At 37.8% G+C, this 17,035-nt stretch overlaps 1 protein-coding gene and 1 long non-coding RNA gene across 3 annotated transcripts in view; one reads left to right on the forward strand and one right to left on the reverse strand.

The window, feature by feature from the left end:
- Positions 1 to 265: 265 nt before the first annotated feature.
- On the reverse strand, positions 266 to 9,290 carry ZCCHC9 (zinc finger CCHC-type containing 9). Of its 2 annotated transcripts, none has more exons than XM_032277065.1 (6): positions 9,212 to 9,290; positions 6,139 to 6,539; positions 4,640 to 4,790; positions 4,314 to 4,406; positions 2,114 to 2,182; positions 266 to 856 (listed from the first exon to the last, which is right to left on the reverse strand). In XM_032277065.1, exons 2-6 carry the CDS (start codon positions 6,520 to 6,522, stop codon positions 738 to 740), a joined length of 816 nt encoding a protein of 271 aa, XP_032132956.1. In that variant the 5' UTR covers positions 6,523 to 6,539; positions 9,212 to 9,290; the 3' UTR covers positions 266 to 737. The 2 variants fall into 2 exon arrangements, with proteins under 2 accessions (XP_032132956.1, XP_032132966.1); XM_032277075.1 differs by having other exon boundaries at positions 9,198 to 9,283.
- A 43-nt stretch (positions 9,291 to 9,333) lies between these two features.
- LOC116550914 overlaps positions 9,334 to 17,035 on the forward strand; it is a 68,862-nt gene continuing 61,160 nt past the window's right edge. The window contains exon 1 of the long non-coding RNA XR_004268621.1: positions 9,334 to 9,588. This is a non-coding gene — a long non-coding RNA (uncharacterized LOC116550914). The remainder of the gene's footprint in view (positions 9,589 to 17,035) is intronic.

A 17,035-nucleotide genomic window follows, 5' to 3' on the forward strand; every position in this document is an offset into this window, starting at 1 on the left:
GTGCCATCATTCTGGTTAAGTAACGAAAACTGAATTTTGGCTAGAATTTCTCTCTCAAAAATCAAGGACAAAAAGAGCTGCTGTTAAATTGAGGTATTTCAATTTTAACTTTAGTAACTTGTAATCCTTTATGTCAAAACTAAAAGAAAAATTGTTTATTCTCATCTAAGAGTCATAAAAAATCTTGTTTCCAAAGGGATTGTTAGGTGGATATTAACAAACAATGGCTATTTCAATCAAGAATCAGGTATTCAGAAAACCAAGCAATAGAAAATGCATTTTTATTCCATATTTTAAAAATACAGACTTTCTAGCAACTTGTACATTTCTATTATAATAATAAATTGATACTCTGAGCCAAGAAAACAATATCACCAAAAGTTCATTTGTATCCTTTGTTTAGGGGTGTTTCACATTTATGCATAATTTTGCTTTTATAAAAGATGATTGTTACAATTAGGTATACATCCACTTAGTTATACCTAAGTTCTATCCCTTAAAATGTGTTCTTTTAGAGAATCCATTTAACCTTCTTATTCTCTTCTTCAGTTTTCTCCAAACAGTGGTAGAAGTACTATTTGATGAACAGAATAAACAAAATTGTTTTTGATCATAGTTAGATCATACTGCTATGTACAGTACAGTCCTGGCTACAAGGGGGCCCAACTCTAACTTGTGAAATGGGCCTATTTAGAAAGTAAAAATGAGGTGGTAACTAATGATAGTGCTAGTTGTTATCAAAAATTAACAACTTTAGGTATTTTTGTTTTGGGTTTTTGCAGTTTAGGTGCATCCAAAATTTCTTCATAATCTGCACTCATTCCCTTTGTCCAGCGACCTACTGTGACCATTAGATCTGTAAAGGGGTAGAAAAGTCAGAATATGAGAAAAACAGTAATCAAATGCATCCACTCAGATTGTCACTGGTTTTGGAAAGGAACTCGTTTTGACATGAATAATCACAAGGAGAGAAGACTCCATCACTAAAGGAAAGTGAGAAATTCTGTAATTGATTATAACCCTTGATTTCAGAGTATCACAGGCAATTTCTCATCCCAATTAGGGAAATGCAGCAACTACTTTGCAATGCATGAATTGATGAGAAAGCTCTTTCATTCTTTCCCAGAGTTCATCATTACAAAGTCAATGAATTCCAAGAGTCTGTAAACAGCAAGGCTTATGAAGCATCAGTTTTAAATGCATAAGATTCCACCTGTGAAATTATACCACATCTGCTTGTCAGTCTTGTCATTTGGGAAGTGGCAATCCTCCCAGGAGGGAGAATTCAAATTCCACTTCATCATTTCAATCTCACTGCCTACAATGTACTAAAGACTATCTTCTAGACAAGCTTGTAAACAAGAACTCTTGGTTTTCAAATTTAAATGTTAGGGATAGGAAGTAAGAATGAGCAGACTTATTTGTGTAGTGTTGTGACTACGTGAAATAAAAAGAAATGTGCTCTTTCCATAACAAGTACTGCTGGGCTATCCTACTGTCTTCTTGCTTTCTCACACATAGTTCATCATTCTAGTCCAGGCAAACTAATGTAATAATCATCTTCACTTCCTCAAAAGTCTGCCATAGGTATAGTGAACATCTCTGAAGTTTATGATGAATAAGGCTGGTATTTCATCAGGAAGAAAATAACTAGCCAGATTCAACACATTTTTAATATTTTGGTAGTTTCTGCAATCAACTCTGAATCTTTTAGGTATATACAAAGCAAAGCATGGATGAGGACACACAATACCAAGACTATTGAAAATTATTTCATATTTTTTATTTTCTCTTAGTGAATTCATATTTTTCTGTAACAGAATTGGCTCTATTATATTGAATTCATTTGTTTGCAAATATAAATGCTTGTGAATAAGATGTCTTATAAAGTCAGGGTCTCCTAAGGCCTATTGGTCACTTTTTTCCCCAACTACTCAGTTACTTAATACTATGTGTGTCTATTGCTAACAGAGAAGTGATTAAGTCATTGCTACAACAGGCCAACAGGTTGTCTTAAAATCATTAGTACCCCAATGAGTGATTAATAACAAGTGCAGAATAAAACACAGAATACTAATCTCACCCCTTCTAAGTAGAGGCCCAGAGATCTCACCTGAATTCTGACTTTCCGGGCAATCTTTCTTTAAATGTTCCACAGAGCCACAAAGTTTGCAACCACCACCTATTGAAAGAGCAAAGCCACTGAATACTGAATACCATCTCATACTTACATGAAATTTTTAACATCTCAAAGCACTTTCCCAATTTACTGGATCCTCACATCCTTGCCAGTTGTAAAGGTAGCTGGACCAGGAACATAGGGAGGTGCCACCATTCCTATTAATAATTCATTCATTCCTTTGACCCTCACAGAGCACTACATTGTACCCACCCACTGCTTCTTGCACCTGGCCTTGAGAGAAGTAGGAAAGAGAAATGAGATATGATGGAAGGCATTTGTTCAAAAGCCATTGCACAGAAGCCTGGATCTTAACAATGCTTAGACAGGCAAGAGTCTGTGAATCCTTGGACGTGTAAACAAAAGTTGTAAGCAGATGCACTTTCCTGAATAGTATGTCAGATTCTCAAACACTCAGTGGCCCAAAAACAGATTAGAAACCTCTGTTCAACTGTACAGATCAGATGGGGGTAAGCATTTATGAAAGAAAGTTAATTTTTGTTTCGGTGCCTTTCATTAGCCAGGCACCCTATCCCTATAAAAATGCCCATCTGCCTACTTTAAACGACATTTCAGGATTGTGAATTATGACACATGTAGTTTCTAAAATGAATCTTTCACTTAATGATCAAACACTACTGCTTAATGGTCAAGCACTATCATAATCATGCTTGAAATGTTAACTGACTTAGAAAACTGAGCTAATCAGATACAAATCTGGCTGAATTTTCTCTTCCTCAAATCTTGACTTTATTTTTAATATAAAAAATGCAAATTTGGAAACCCACCCTACTTTCCCCCCCCAACATAATGCTTTACCTCTTAAAAATAAAGCACTAATTCTATATACATCACATGTACCATACAAAAATGTATCCAAAGTTTCTATTGCTACCAAAGTGTTCTAAATTAAGAGAAGTTACAGAAAGCCCCTTATTGGAAACAAAAGATTATAAGTTATAAAATCAAAGCACACACAGGCAAATCTGGCCAAATTTTCACATCTATGATCTACTCTCCTTGCTGCATTAATTTTTTTTTTTAAACATCTAGTCACTTTGGTTGTCCAGTGAAAGTCATTTTTGCTCATTAGTCATATTATCTACCCAGTTTCATAAGCTCAAAACTGAAATGCACCTGAGCATTTTCCAGGCCCTGGTCTCTTTACATGCCATAGTGAAAAAGAAGCACTTGAATAGTATATTTTAATCGTTATAATAACTCTTTAATTCATCAACTCTAAGACATCACTGATTATAAGATGTATCATTATTGCACATATCTCTCAGAAAAACAGCTGTCAATTATGTGGGATCACCAATGGTAAGATACATTCTGATTGCAGAGAGAGATTAAAATTCAAAAACTGTGCATCTTAGAATCAATAAAATACAGTTTTATCATGTCCATTCTACCAGTGAGGAAACTGAGATAAGAGTTTAGTAAGTTTGCCACAGCCCCCACCTAGTGAGTGGTGGTGCTGGGGCTATAACGCAAGTCTGACCGACTCCAAAAGTTAAGCTTTTTCACTGAAATTCTCTGGGGGAAACTGAGGATGTGACACAAGAAACATCTAGAGCCTTATGGCACTAGCCATCACATTAACAGATAACAACCTCCTCCTCAAAGCTTTAGACATATAGACTTTACTGTGTGAACCTTAATTACCTGAGTCAAAGAGAAAAAAGCCACATGATCCCACGCCAGAAAAATAAGAAAAAAATTCAGAAGCAAACATTACTGCAATATTAACTCATGTGTACCTGCCCTTCCACCAAAACGGTATGCAGTCTGAGGTTAAATATATATCGTGATTTAAAAAATCTTATATTAGCTTGAGATATAATCCCTCTGCTTCTATTATATCTAAAAGTAGAAATGTATAACATAGTCTCACAAATGATGAAGCAAGCACAGTTGGAAAGATACACCTTAGTTTTGTCTAATTTGTTTTATTAACATGAAGTCAAACTGCACAAAAAGCCCAGTACATATAACAGCACTTGATACAAATAATGAAATCTCAGGGTTCTGCAATTTATTTAAGAATTTATTCAAGAACTGATTGAGTGTAAATTAAATCACAACTGCACCATGACCACCATTTCTGCTATATGAGGGTAACAGTACTTACCATCAGCATAGAGTCCTTTGGGATTATCAGGACAAGCTCTAGACAGGTGCCCCATTTCTCCACAAACAAAACATTTTGCAAAAGGAAATTCACCTGCAAAAATCAACAGTTCCTGTTAAGTTGACAATACATATGGCAAGTCATAAAATTCACATTATTTTAAAATACTCCGAATAAAAAATGTTTTTACATAACTTAAAATTTAATCTCTTATGATTTCCAAATACTAGCTGGCACACTCATAACAAATTTTGTTAACAAAAAAATACCCAGGGTGCTATTTATTGGCTTTCCCCACCAACCAAACAAAAAACTGAAAAACATACCAAGAGCCGGGTCTACTTTAGCCTTACACTTGGTTATTTCGTGCTCTGTGGACCCACACCTGTAACATATTCCAGTGCCCATATCTTGATTTTCAAGGGCGGCAGGGCAATCTGCAATTCCATGACCAGGTTTTCTACAATGGAAACACACCTGGAAAAACAAAATGTGGGTTGCCACACTGTAAAGCTATACCAGTGACTTTATTAATTCTTATTATCAAAAACATATTTAAAACATCTCTCACCTTATGTAGCTCTTTTTCTGAAATCTCAATATTTTATTTATAGGAAAAAGTGTTTCATACATTCCTAAACAATAAGAGATATCCTTTCCATCAGAGGGTTTTATTACTTTTGAAAAGCTCAACCAATAAATCTATCAATCTCAGGAACAATGTTATATGTGGTTTTGTGGAAGGCAATTGCTTAAATGAATTGAGCAAATATGGACTATTCATTTGATTAACTGGAATGTCTACAGCAGAAAAATGAAGTTTTCTATAGGAGATGGACAGTGGCTATAAAAATTATCACTCAAAATCTGTACCTGTGTATAATTATTATGTATTCATAAAACTCTTAAAAATATTTCTTTTAAAGTTCACATAATTAAATGAATTTGGGTCAAATGTTTCCATTTAAATTATGATTCAAACCATAAGATGTATTTCATAGCAAAAAAGTATATCCTTGTTTTTGTACCCTAAATACACATTCTTTTTTTTTTTTTCTTTTGAGATGGAGTCTTGCTCTCTTGCTAGGCTTGGAGTGCAGTGGTGCGATATCGGCTCACTGCAACCTCTGCCTCCCGGGTTCAGGAGATTCAACTGCCTTAGCCTCCCAAGTAGCTGGGATTACAAGCACGCAGCATCATGCCCAGATAGTTTTTGTATTTTTAGTAGAGACAGGGTTTCACCATGTTGGCCAGGATGGTCCTGATCTCCTGACCTCATGATCCTCTCACCTTGGCCTTCCAAAGTGCTGGGACTACAGGCTTGAGCCACCGCACCCGGCCTATTTTTTATTTTTTTATTGAGATGGAGTCTTGCTCTGTTGCCCAGCCTGGAGTGCAATGGCATGATCTGTAACTCCTGGGCTCGAATGATCCTCCTGCTTTGGCCTCCCAAAGTGCTGGGATTATAGACATAGGCTACCACATCTGGTTTACAACATACGTTTTGAAGTCAGGCTGGGTTTGAATTTCACCTCTGCTACTAGTTAAGTGGCTTTCACAAGTTATTTAATCTGTCTGCATTTCAGTGTTTGCCATCCATAATATGGGAATAATGCCACCACCTTTATTGTGGTGTTGTGATAATTAACCAGTGCATCATGTGCCTAGCATATATATGCTAAAATAGTACTAGTCCTTAAAACAATGCTTTATAAATCTGGGACATAACAGTAACCAGACCCTGCTATGATATATAAATATACGTGTGTGAGTATAAGAATAGTTTCCAGCTAAATAAATAACAAGGTAGAAGTGATGCTCTCACCATTGCATTTTTCTTTGCTGCTTGTCTTTTTAACCTTCTTCCTTCCCGTCGACTGTCTTTCTTTAAAGCAACTGCAATTTCTTCCCTTACTTCCTTACTGTCTGTTGCTATAATTTGCCCATTGTGAACCATCTGTGAATTCTGTCTTAGGTATTCCATGAATCCATTCACATCTTCATTTAAGTACTCTTTTTTCTTTTTGTTCTTTTTATGTTTTGCTTGGGGTGCATCATTTTTAAGGGATAGCCTACTGGCTTCAAGTTGTTTACGCTTTGGTAGGTTTTGGCTTGTTCCCTCAAAGGATCCCTTCTTCATGTCCTCCCATGATGTTGCAGGCAAGGGTCTTTTGTTGTATGTGGTATTAACTCGTGCCCACCTGGTCATAATTTTATCAGAGGTACCTTATCAATTTTTAAGACAAAAATGGGTGGTTAGTCATCAACAACAAAAACAACACAACTAAAGAGACATGCTATATCACTATATCTCACATATGTCCATATGTTAAACTTTTAATTATTAAAACCCTTTTTACTTCAGTTAGATATCTATATACATATTTAATGCTATAATACACTGCATAGATATGCTTCTAATATAAATCTACCACTTACCAGAAAAGCTGCCCCACCAGTTAAAAAAGTGTGCTTAAAATTAAAAAATTATCTTAAACCAAATTATTTCATAAAATATAAATCAGACACTAATACAATGAATGCAGTTATTCCTTCCAAATTTCCGCAGTTTTCCTGGCTGTTTATTTTCCGATCTCCAAGTCCCACAGCTATTTTCTACCAGTCTTCTTGCTTAGTTTGCCACTTCAATGCAACAATTTGCATAGCAGATTACTAAGTATACAGAAATTATGTCCTTTAATATGAAGTTTGCTGAAATTTCCTGGCAGAATTATAAGTAAAACATATAAAAGCGTTTATCATCACAGGATGATACTGGGCTTCCCTTCATACTAATCAAGGTATAAGCTACTTTCAGCCCAGTGATTTCACATCATCTTCAATTCTATTTAAATTATGATCCGAATCATAAGATACCTTTCACACCAAAATCTCTATCTTGTTTTTATACCCTTAATACCTATGCTATAATATTCAGAAACACTTTTCATTTTAGAGCACATACATAAAGAAGTAATTCTAGCATTAATTATTTAGCTCCAACATAAAACTGAACAAAGTTTCGGTTACTTTACACACTACCTAGTAATTTGGAGGATATTTTTTGGCTGCAATGAATGAGAACATTCAGCCATAATCAGAGATTCATCAACTACAGTCACACACTACATAACATTTAGGTCAACAGTGACTGCACATATGATAGTGGTCTCAGATGATTATAATGGAGCTGAAAAATTCCTATTCCTAGTGATTTTGTAGCCCTCATAACTCATGGTGTAGCACATTACTCATGTCTGTGGTGATGCTGGTGTAAACAAACCCACTGGACTGCCAGTCATATACAAGCATAGTGCTTACAATGATGTACGTAATACTTCGTATTTATAAGTATTCCAGAAAAAGGCAGTTATCATAAAACATGACAGCTCCATTCATGTTACTGCCCCTGAAAACCTTCCAGTAGGGCAAGATGTGGAGGAAGAAGAGTGATACTGATGATCCTGACCTGGTGTAGGCATAATGTGTGTGCCTTAGTTTTTAACAACAAAAATAATTTTAACAGGAAAAAGCTATATAATAATGTAAGGGAATAAAGAAAACATTTTTGTATAGCCATACAACATATTTGCATTTTAAGTTGTTATTACAAGAGTGAAGAAGTTAAAATTCATTTAAAAGTTTGGTACAGTAAGCTAAGGTTATTAAACATTTTTAAATAAACTTAGTTTAGACTAAACATACAGCATTTATAAAGTCTACAGTAGTGTACAGTAGTATCCTAGGCCTTCACACTCACACACCACTCACTGACTGTGACCCATAGCTACCGACAGCCCTGCAAGCTCCATGTGTAGTAAGTGCCCTATTCAGGTGTACCACGCTCTCTTTTATATCATTTTTACAGTATATTTTCTATGTTTAGATTACACACATCCTTTTACAGTACTGCCTACAGTATTCAGTAGAGTCATGCTGTACAGGTTTGTAGTCTAGAAGCAACAGGCTATCCCATACAGCCCAGGTGTGTAGGTTTGTGTTAAGTACACTATGATGTTTGCACAACCACGAAATGGCCCAACCATTTCTCAGAACTATCCCAGTTGCTAAGGGAAGCATGGCTGTATTAAGCCACCACCTTTTTTGTTGTTGTCATTGTTGAGATGGAGTCTCACTCTAGCCCAAACTGGAGTGCAGTGGGCTATCTCAGCTCACTGCAACCTCTGCCTCCGAGGCTCAAGCGATTCTCCCGCCTCAGCCTCCCGAGTAGATGGGATTACAGGCATGTGCCACCACGCCCAGCTAATTTTAGTAGGGACGGGATTTCACCATGTTGCCCAGGGTGGTCTCGAACTCCTGGGCTCAGGAGATCCGCCCGCGTCGGCCTCTCTGGGATTACAGGCATGAGCTACTGCGCCCGGCCTAAGCCATTTTTAAGACCAGCATCCCTGCGCAATCCCCCTTCAGGTCTCAGCTCCTGACAACAGAAAGATCTCTTCCACAGAAGCTGAAGGGTGTACCCAATGAATTGGTGTGAGACGCTCGACCCCACTTTCCGAGCGCACTCTTCGCTGAAGTTCCTGCGACTGTCACAGTGGGGACCGAAGCTGTTCAAAATGAAGTGCATCATCCTTCCCCTGAGTACCTGGGAAGGGGGAGGCTGAGAGTTATCAAGAGGGTGAAGTGGGAGGGCCGGGCGGCCCACCCGCATGCGGATCCCAGTACGGCTGGACGCGCAGTCCCCGCCCGCCCGAGCCCAACAGCTGAGGCCAGCGCCCCTAGGCAGGCGGCGATTCCCACGCTCCAGCCAGCTCAGGGACCCGGCGGCCAGGCCCTGTGTCTTCCCAGCTTCACACACAAGTTCCGCCAGGTCAGCGGGAACAAACGATGAGACCCTGTGGCTTTCATGGTCGAGAACCTCACCTCACTGCGCTACTGCGCACGAATCCCCCAGAGCAGCCGAGTTAGTGAGCCAGAGAAGCCGGCCTTCCTATGGCTTTGGAGACCGGAAGCACATAGTGCCCGAGAGCGCGTCACTTCCGGCGTCGCTGACGGTCTCTAGGAGAGACTTGCAGGCGTTAAGACTGGGCTGAGTTTGTGGCACGCTTAGTGATGGGATGGCGCTGTGCAGGACACAGACACAAAAAGATGAGTTCAAACCGTGCTGTCTGAACTCAGCGTAGTGGGCGAGATTGACAGGAGGATCGGTAGGGTGGGAGATGCCGGGAAGTCTTCCTTGAGACTGGATTAGAAAACAAAAATCTGGCGAAATTGGCGGCAGGAGGGAGTTAAGGACGTTCCAGGCAGAGGCAAGGTAAAGGCGCGGTGCGAGTGGGTCACTGTGATAAAAGTCTGAAAAGGACATTTTGGGGCTCTCTCGAGCGAACGGCAGTGCCTCATGTCCCCCCTTCAGTGCTGGTTGAGCATTCAGTTAAAATGTTACACTTTGTAGCCAAACAAGTCTTTTTAAGAGGAAAACGCCAGATTCCTGAACTGCTTATTTTCTCTGGCCTCTTCCTGACGGATACCACCACCAGCTGTGCCTAGTGGAAAAACTGCAATTTACCAGGACCACTACTCCCAACAGTTCTATTAGTCCATCTAACCTTTTGAATATTTGTCCACTTCTTTTTGTCTCTGTTGCCACCTCCTCCCTTGTCCCATGTCGCACCTGTATTACTACAGCTGGTCTGGGTATTCATTCTGCCCCAACTCCCTCAAATCCATTTTCTGTGCTGCAGCCGAGGGAACTTTTGAAAATGTAAATCAGATAATTGCTGTATTGCTCTAAACTCTCCCATCAGTTCCCATTGTTTTTAGGATGAAATTCAGACTCCTTATTAAGTCCCTGCCTACTTAACTAGCCTTACCTTGGCACAATCTCTCCTTTGAGCTCCGTGCATAGGATCATTTCTTTAATTTCTCAAATGCTGCGTGTACCTTGTCATCTCCAGGCCTTTACATTTGCTGTTATCTTTGTATGGTACTCCTTTTCTTCTTTCAATTACTTTCTACTTACCCTTCAAGACTTTAAATATTTTATTCTCAAGAAAGCCTTCCAGCCTCCTACCCCCATGCTAAACCAATCTCCTACTGTGTGCTCATGGCAGTCTTCTTAGGGTACTTTGCACATTTGTAATTATATAATAATTGTGTAATAAGTTTATTGTACCCTCATTGCCTGGTACATCGTTGGTGCTCGGTTCGTTTTTTTTTTTTTTCTTTTTTTTTTCATTTTTTTTTTTTTTGGAGACAAAGTTTCGCTCTTGTCGCCCAGGCAATGGTGCAATCTTGTCTCACTGCAACCTCCGCCTCCCGGGTTCAAGTGATTCTCCTGCCTCAGCCTCCCAAGTAACTGGAATTACAGGCACTCACCACTACGCCCTGCTAATTTTTGCATTTTTAGTAGAGATGGGATTTCACCATGTCGCCAGGCTGGTCTCGAACTCCTGATCTCAGGTGATCCACCCGCCTTGGCCTCCCAAAGTGCAATTACAGGCGTGAACCACCACGCCCGGCCCTTGTATTTGTTAAATAAAGAAAAATAAACACTTTGCCATGTTTGTTTAAAGCAAACCAGAAAGTGGCCCAGTTTTAAGAGAAGGGATTTTATAGTCAGTGCTGTAGGAATAAATATCCTAGGTCATATGGTGGAGAAAGTTTTAAAAGACAACAAACAAGCAACAGCACCTTTCAGCTCTTGCACATAGGTAACTTCCTAAAAGATGTGTGGTAAGTGCTCCCCATACTGTATTGATCTCAACCAGCTGACTTCAGGGTAGTGACATTTCATGAAGAGGTTTTATCTTTTGTAGATGCCAGGTACTTGCATGTAACCTGCCACTAGAGGGCGCATTTAACTAAAACTTTTTTTTTTTTTTTGAGACAGTCATTTAAATCTGTAGGTCATTCATTCTTGGAAGTAAAGGAACATTCCGATTTCTTTTTGTAGAGGTATGTCCAATAATGATTAGTAGTTGAGTAAATGGGGCATAGAATAGGTCCTTTGGAATTCGGAGGAAACTATTGCTACTAATAGCTGACTTTACTGAACATTTTACAGGTGCCTGGCTCTATGCTTAATGGTTTGCATTCATTACCTAGTTAGTCCACTCAGTATCCTGTGAGGTAGGTACTGTTATTTTCTCCATTTTGCAATGAGGGAATAAGTTCACAGAGCTGATGTAATTTACCCAAGGTCACACAGCTAATAAGAGGTAGAGCCAGAATTTGAACCAAGATCTCAATCCAAAACCTGTGTTCTCTGCAGCCTTGAAATACTGCAGAGGATTGTCTACTTGATCCACTTTAAAACACTTTATTAAGTTATCCTTGCCTGTGTTAGATTTTTTTTAGAAAGTATTTACTTTTACAGTTCAAGGGATTACGTGTGTATTCAGTTTTCCCATCTGCTTACTGAAATACTGTAAATGTATTTTTTAATAACAGTATTATCAGCAAGGTAAGTTAAATAAGGAATGAAGGTTTGGCGAAGGCTTTTCTGAAGGGCTTGTACCTCATTAAAAAAAAATTATTCAGCCCAAGCAGGAGAACAAGAAGAAAAGTGCTGAAAAGGACGTTAAAAAAAACCATATGAAGTAATTGTAAAACACATGTTCATGTAAACATTACCCAGTTTAAGAAACTGACCACTGCCACATATTTTAAAAATTATATTAATGTAATTTTTTGCATGGGCAATATGTTTTTATGTTTCAAACAAAAGTAGTTTGTATGATGATGTACACTTTCTACAAAGTATCTGCCATCCTGATGATAACTATATATTTCTGGAGAAAATATAAAAAACTACCTGAGGATTCTGAAAAGAAAAAGGCATTTGTGGAAGGGAGACAGAATCTGAAGACAAGTAGCACATGGGTGAGAGTTCCTTTGTGTGTGGGGGGTGGGGGTTGTCCTGAGGGTAGGCCACAGTCAAAGTGGTACAGCATGAATAGTTAAAACTATAATAAAATCTCACTGCCATCTTTCTGGCTGGAAGAATCAGACAAAAGACCATGCAACAGCCATACCTAACGAGAGAAGGGGGAGTTCTGGTGGGAAGAGAGTCACAAGGAGGAATCCTCTATTTCTGTGTATGAATTCCGCCCAAGTCTTAAGTTCACCTCTGAATCACATGTGCTCAACAGAAACTCAGAGTCTTAAAGAAATGAACAGATTTAAGTTACCACTCACAAAAAGTGAGACAAAGCGTATGATACAAGTCTAAGTTAACTGCCTGCTTAAGTGTTTTTTCTTAAGGAACATGTGAAAGAAAAATAGAATCTTGGGACCCCAAACTCACTATGCCAACGGGAAAGTGAAGCTTGGGAGTTGAGTCACTAGCAAAAACTGCATTCCTTTGTTCCTAAATAACTTTTACATGTTTACATTCCTAAAATACTTTTACATGTTTACTTTATCTTGTGTAAAATCTAGATTTAGATTTCTCATCTTTTGAAAAAGATTTTCTTTTCAATTATGCCTGAGAAGAATGCATAATTGACTTTTTCCTTACTCCCTTCTTTTCATACATAATCACTGAACACCAAGCAGAGCCTCATAAGGTTGTAACCATTTGCCTAGTCGCTCGCCCACTCCTTTTTTTTCTTCCCCTCATGCTTGCCCTTTTCTCTAAATATTGAAGTTTCAAAACCCTCTTTGGAAAAAGTTCAGGTCACAGATTCTACTTTGACTTATGTTTCTTTGTCACCGGTGTGCCCTCAGCCTTGGCAAAATAAACCTCTGAGATCTGCCTCAGTTACTTTTTGGTTTACAAATAGAACTCAAGGCATATACTGAATAACATACACAATGTTCAGAATAAAACCCAAAATGACTTGATATACAAAGAACTAGAAAAATGTTAAACAGTCTCAAGGAAAACAAATGGCAATCCTAGGATGATCCGGATGTTGGAATTATTAGACAGGATCTTTAAAGGATCTATTTGTGCTTAAGGAGGTAAGTGAATGCTGTAAATTATGAGATAAGAAAAAAAATGCTATAAGTGAATTGAGAGATAGTAGAAAAATATAAGAAAAATTTTAGAACTAAAATATATCTGAAATAAAAAATTACTGGGTTCTCAGTGACAGAGTTCAGAGACAAAAAAAGTTAGTGATGGGATGGGCTTAATATTATGGAAGTGACCAAAAAGAAAAAAATTAGCTGGATCAAAAAGTATAAGCATTTTAAATTTTGATAGATGTTGTTGATTCTCCTTAAAGCTTGTACCAATTTATATGCCCAACAGCAATGTCTGACAGCTCTAGTTTCCCATGCTTCCCCAAAGAGTATTTTGTCACACTTTTTGGTTGTCAAACTGCCATAGGTGAAAATGGTATACTGATATTATTTAAAGTATCAGTTCTGTTGTTTTAAGTGAGATTGAGCATCTTTTTATGTGTTTAGAAGTCATTTGTATTTCCTTTTCTGTCAACCAATGGTTTATATCATTTGCCCATTTCCTATTGGATTGTGGTTTTTTTCTTATTGATTCTAGGAGCTCTGCGTATATATTCATAATCAGATACTGTTTATAAATATTAGACTAGGAATAGAAGGAATACAGGGCCCCTTCTATACTTTTGGCCTAGTACTTAACATGCAGTATTACCTGTCTCCCCTGCTAGACTATAAAAGCACCAAATTATTAAAGTGATATGGATCTTTGTTGTCTTTTTTTTTTTACCATTTACATCTTGTTTATGTTACTGGATTGGTATATAGAAGACAATTTTTGTTGAATGAAAAGAATGAATACAAAATAAGAAAAGTAGTTGCTTTTCTGTTTGTTAAAAGAGCGAATACCAAATTAGAATCATTCAAAATCAATTGTCTAGTTTAAAACAGTAGCAACCACCAGAAGAAGAAGAAAATAAAACCAGAAAAGTGGGTATCTTAGTCTCATATTCCTGAATAACTCTCAGATAGTTTTGGCCTATAAAGTGTGTGATGTGACTTTGTTTTGTCTTTGGTAATACCTAACAGAATTTGCTGCCATCTTTTGATGGACTCCTCTGTGAACTAGGAGTAAAAGGTAGTAGACCGTACCACCAGAATGTGCCATGTGCAGTACAGTTGGATGCTGCTAGCAGTTTGGTGATGTTGTAAACACAAGCCTTACTTTAAGAGTTGAGATAAAAGGATACGAACATGGTATTAAAGAATACCTCAGAGTACAAGTTTATGCATCAAGTACTTCAGTTTTGTATTTACTTCAAAATGCAGCTTTAGCTATACTTGGAAGTTACTTTTAAAACATTACAGTTAATATTTATTTTCTTTTACCCAGAAATGATCTAAGCTAATGATATGGCCTATGGGAGAGGAAGAACTATAAAAACAATTTTAGGAACCTGTAAAGGATTGATCCTGTAAACAGATTGAATACCCTATTATAATTTTAGTAATAACATTGCTATAGGACTTTAAGGTTTGGAAAGTATTTTCACATAGAATTTCCATTTCTTTTATTTCACAGATATTTTCAGCTGGCTCTTGGGCACATTTTAAGGTGCCTTACTTAATGCCTGTTTAAATTCTTAACCTACAGATAATTTTTTAAAAAGTATTAATTGGATAAATGAATTAATGAAAAGCTTATTGAGCAGTCTACCCTGATCCAAATATTTGAATGAATGTTCTCTCTGCCCTTTCTAGCTTATACCACAGGCTGGTACAGTGTAGGAGATACGGAGGATTCGTTGTATTGCCTTTTGGGTATTTGAAAAGAGAGGGGTTTGTGCAAAGGGATTGAGGATTGGCTCTTACACTCTCAATCCCTATATGAGTAGACTCCACAAAAAGGAAAATTTGGTAAAGTAAATTTGTTATTTCTGCAAGTTGGAATGTATAAAATTGCATCACAAATTAATGCTTAATTCAAGGTCTCGTCCTGTGGGTAAAAGGTAGTAGACTGATGTTTGTAACTGCAGGGAAAGCTGTCTTGTACCACGATATTTTTTATCACAAAAATGTTAAAACTTTATATAAAGCACTTGGGAGGATGTTTTCAGAATATCCACTGTCTGTATGGAATTTGTGAGTAGGGAGCCAACCAAAGGCAGACCAAGTAAGATTTCATACTATTATCTAGGTACTTCTCTATATTTTATGGAATAAAACTTTGGTTTCTTATTCAGCTGAAACGCAAGATTTACACTCTAAGAGATGAGAATTTCATGTTCCTATGAAACGTGCTTTCCTTATTGTAAGTCCCAGAGTCCTCTGTACTCACAGAGGGAAGTTCATTTTCTGACAGGCCAAATTCTAGTCAACTTTGTTTGAGAGTTAATGATACTGATATAGTATACTAAGATGTGGCAGTTTATCACACAAAATGGTATAGTTATTTGGGGGCAGGGATTATCTTGTTGAATTTCTCAGAGTTCTCCTTGATATAGCTTGGACAGAGAAGGCACTCCATATTTTTTCAACCAACTAGAATAAATTCAAGTTTGCATCATATGTATTATATTTGCAGGGGTGGAAAGAGGAAAAGGAAAAAGACAAAATAGAGAAAAGGTAAGAATGGATATAGGCTTATGGTGAGGGAATGTTGAGGAAAAATGAAAAAGGTATAAGTACTTTGGTGGCTATAGAATAGATGATGGGGCAGTCTGCCAGGATTGTGAAGCAAGGTAGGGTATTCTCATATTTGAAATGGGATTTCCTGTATGAAATTCCATTTTTAGATGACAGCTGTTATTTCATCCAATCAGATTTTCTGTCCAAATTATCATGAAAAGGTTTGGGGTAGGGGGGAAGTATATTATCAGTTTAAAGTGCTCAATAGTGTGCTTCCAAATATTCTACCATTTTAGTATTTGCTTTTTATTTATTCCCTCTCTTTTTTAAAAAATATTTTTAAATTTATTATACTTTAAGTTCTGGGGTACATGTGCAGATCGTGCAGGTTTGTTACATAGGTATATACGTGCCATGGTGGTGGTTTGCTGCCTCCATTGCCCTGTCATCTACATTAGGTATTTCTCCTAATGCTATCCCTCCTCATTCCCCCCACCCCCTGCTATTCCTCTCCTAGCCCCCGCCCCTCAGGCCCTGGTGTGTGATGTTCCCCGCCCTGTGTCCATGTGCTCTCATTGTTCAATATCCACTTATGAGTGAGAACATGCAGTGTTTGGTTTTCTGTCCTTGTGTCACTTTGCTAAGAATGATGGTTTCCAGTTTCATCCATGTCCCTACAAAGGACATGAACGCATCCTTTTTTGTGGCAGCATAGTATTCCATGGTGTATATGTGCCACATTTTCTTTACCCAGTCTATCATTAATGGGCATTTGGGTTGTTTCCAAGTCTGTGCTATTGTGAATAGTGCCACAGTGAACATACGTGTGCATGTACCTTTATAATAGAATGATTTATAACCCTTTGGGTATGTACTCAGTAATGGGATTGCCGGGTCAAATGGTACTTCTATTTCTAGATCCTTGAGGAATCACCACACTGTCTTCCACAATGGTTGAATTAATTTACACTCCCACCAACAATGTAAAAGTGTTCGTCTTTCTCCACATCCTCTCCAGCATCTGTTGTCTCCAGATTTTTTAATGATTGCCCCTCTAACTGGCGTGAGGTGGTATCTCAATGTGGTTTTGCTTTGCATTTGTCTAATGACCAGTGATGATGAGCTTTTTTTCATATGTTTGTTGGCTGCATGAATGTCTTCTTTTGAAAAGTGTTTGTTCATATCCCTGGCCCACTTTTTAATGGTTTTTTTTTTTTTTTCTTGTAAAT

Source organism: Sapajus apella, unplaced genomic scaffold, assembly GCF_009761245.1.
Source record: "Sapajus apella isolate SASKATOON/1434 unplaced genomic scaffold, GSC_monkey_1.0 scaffold1, whole genome shotgun sequence".
NCBI classification, from domain to species: domain Eukaryota; kingdom Metazoa; phylum Chordata; class Mammalia; order Primates; family Cebidae; genus Sapajus; species Sapajus apella.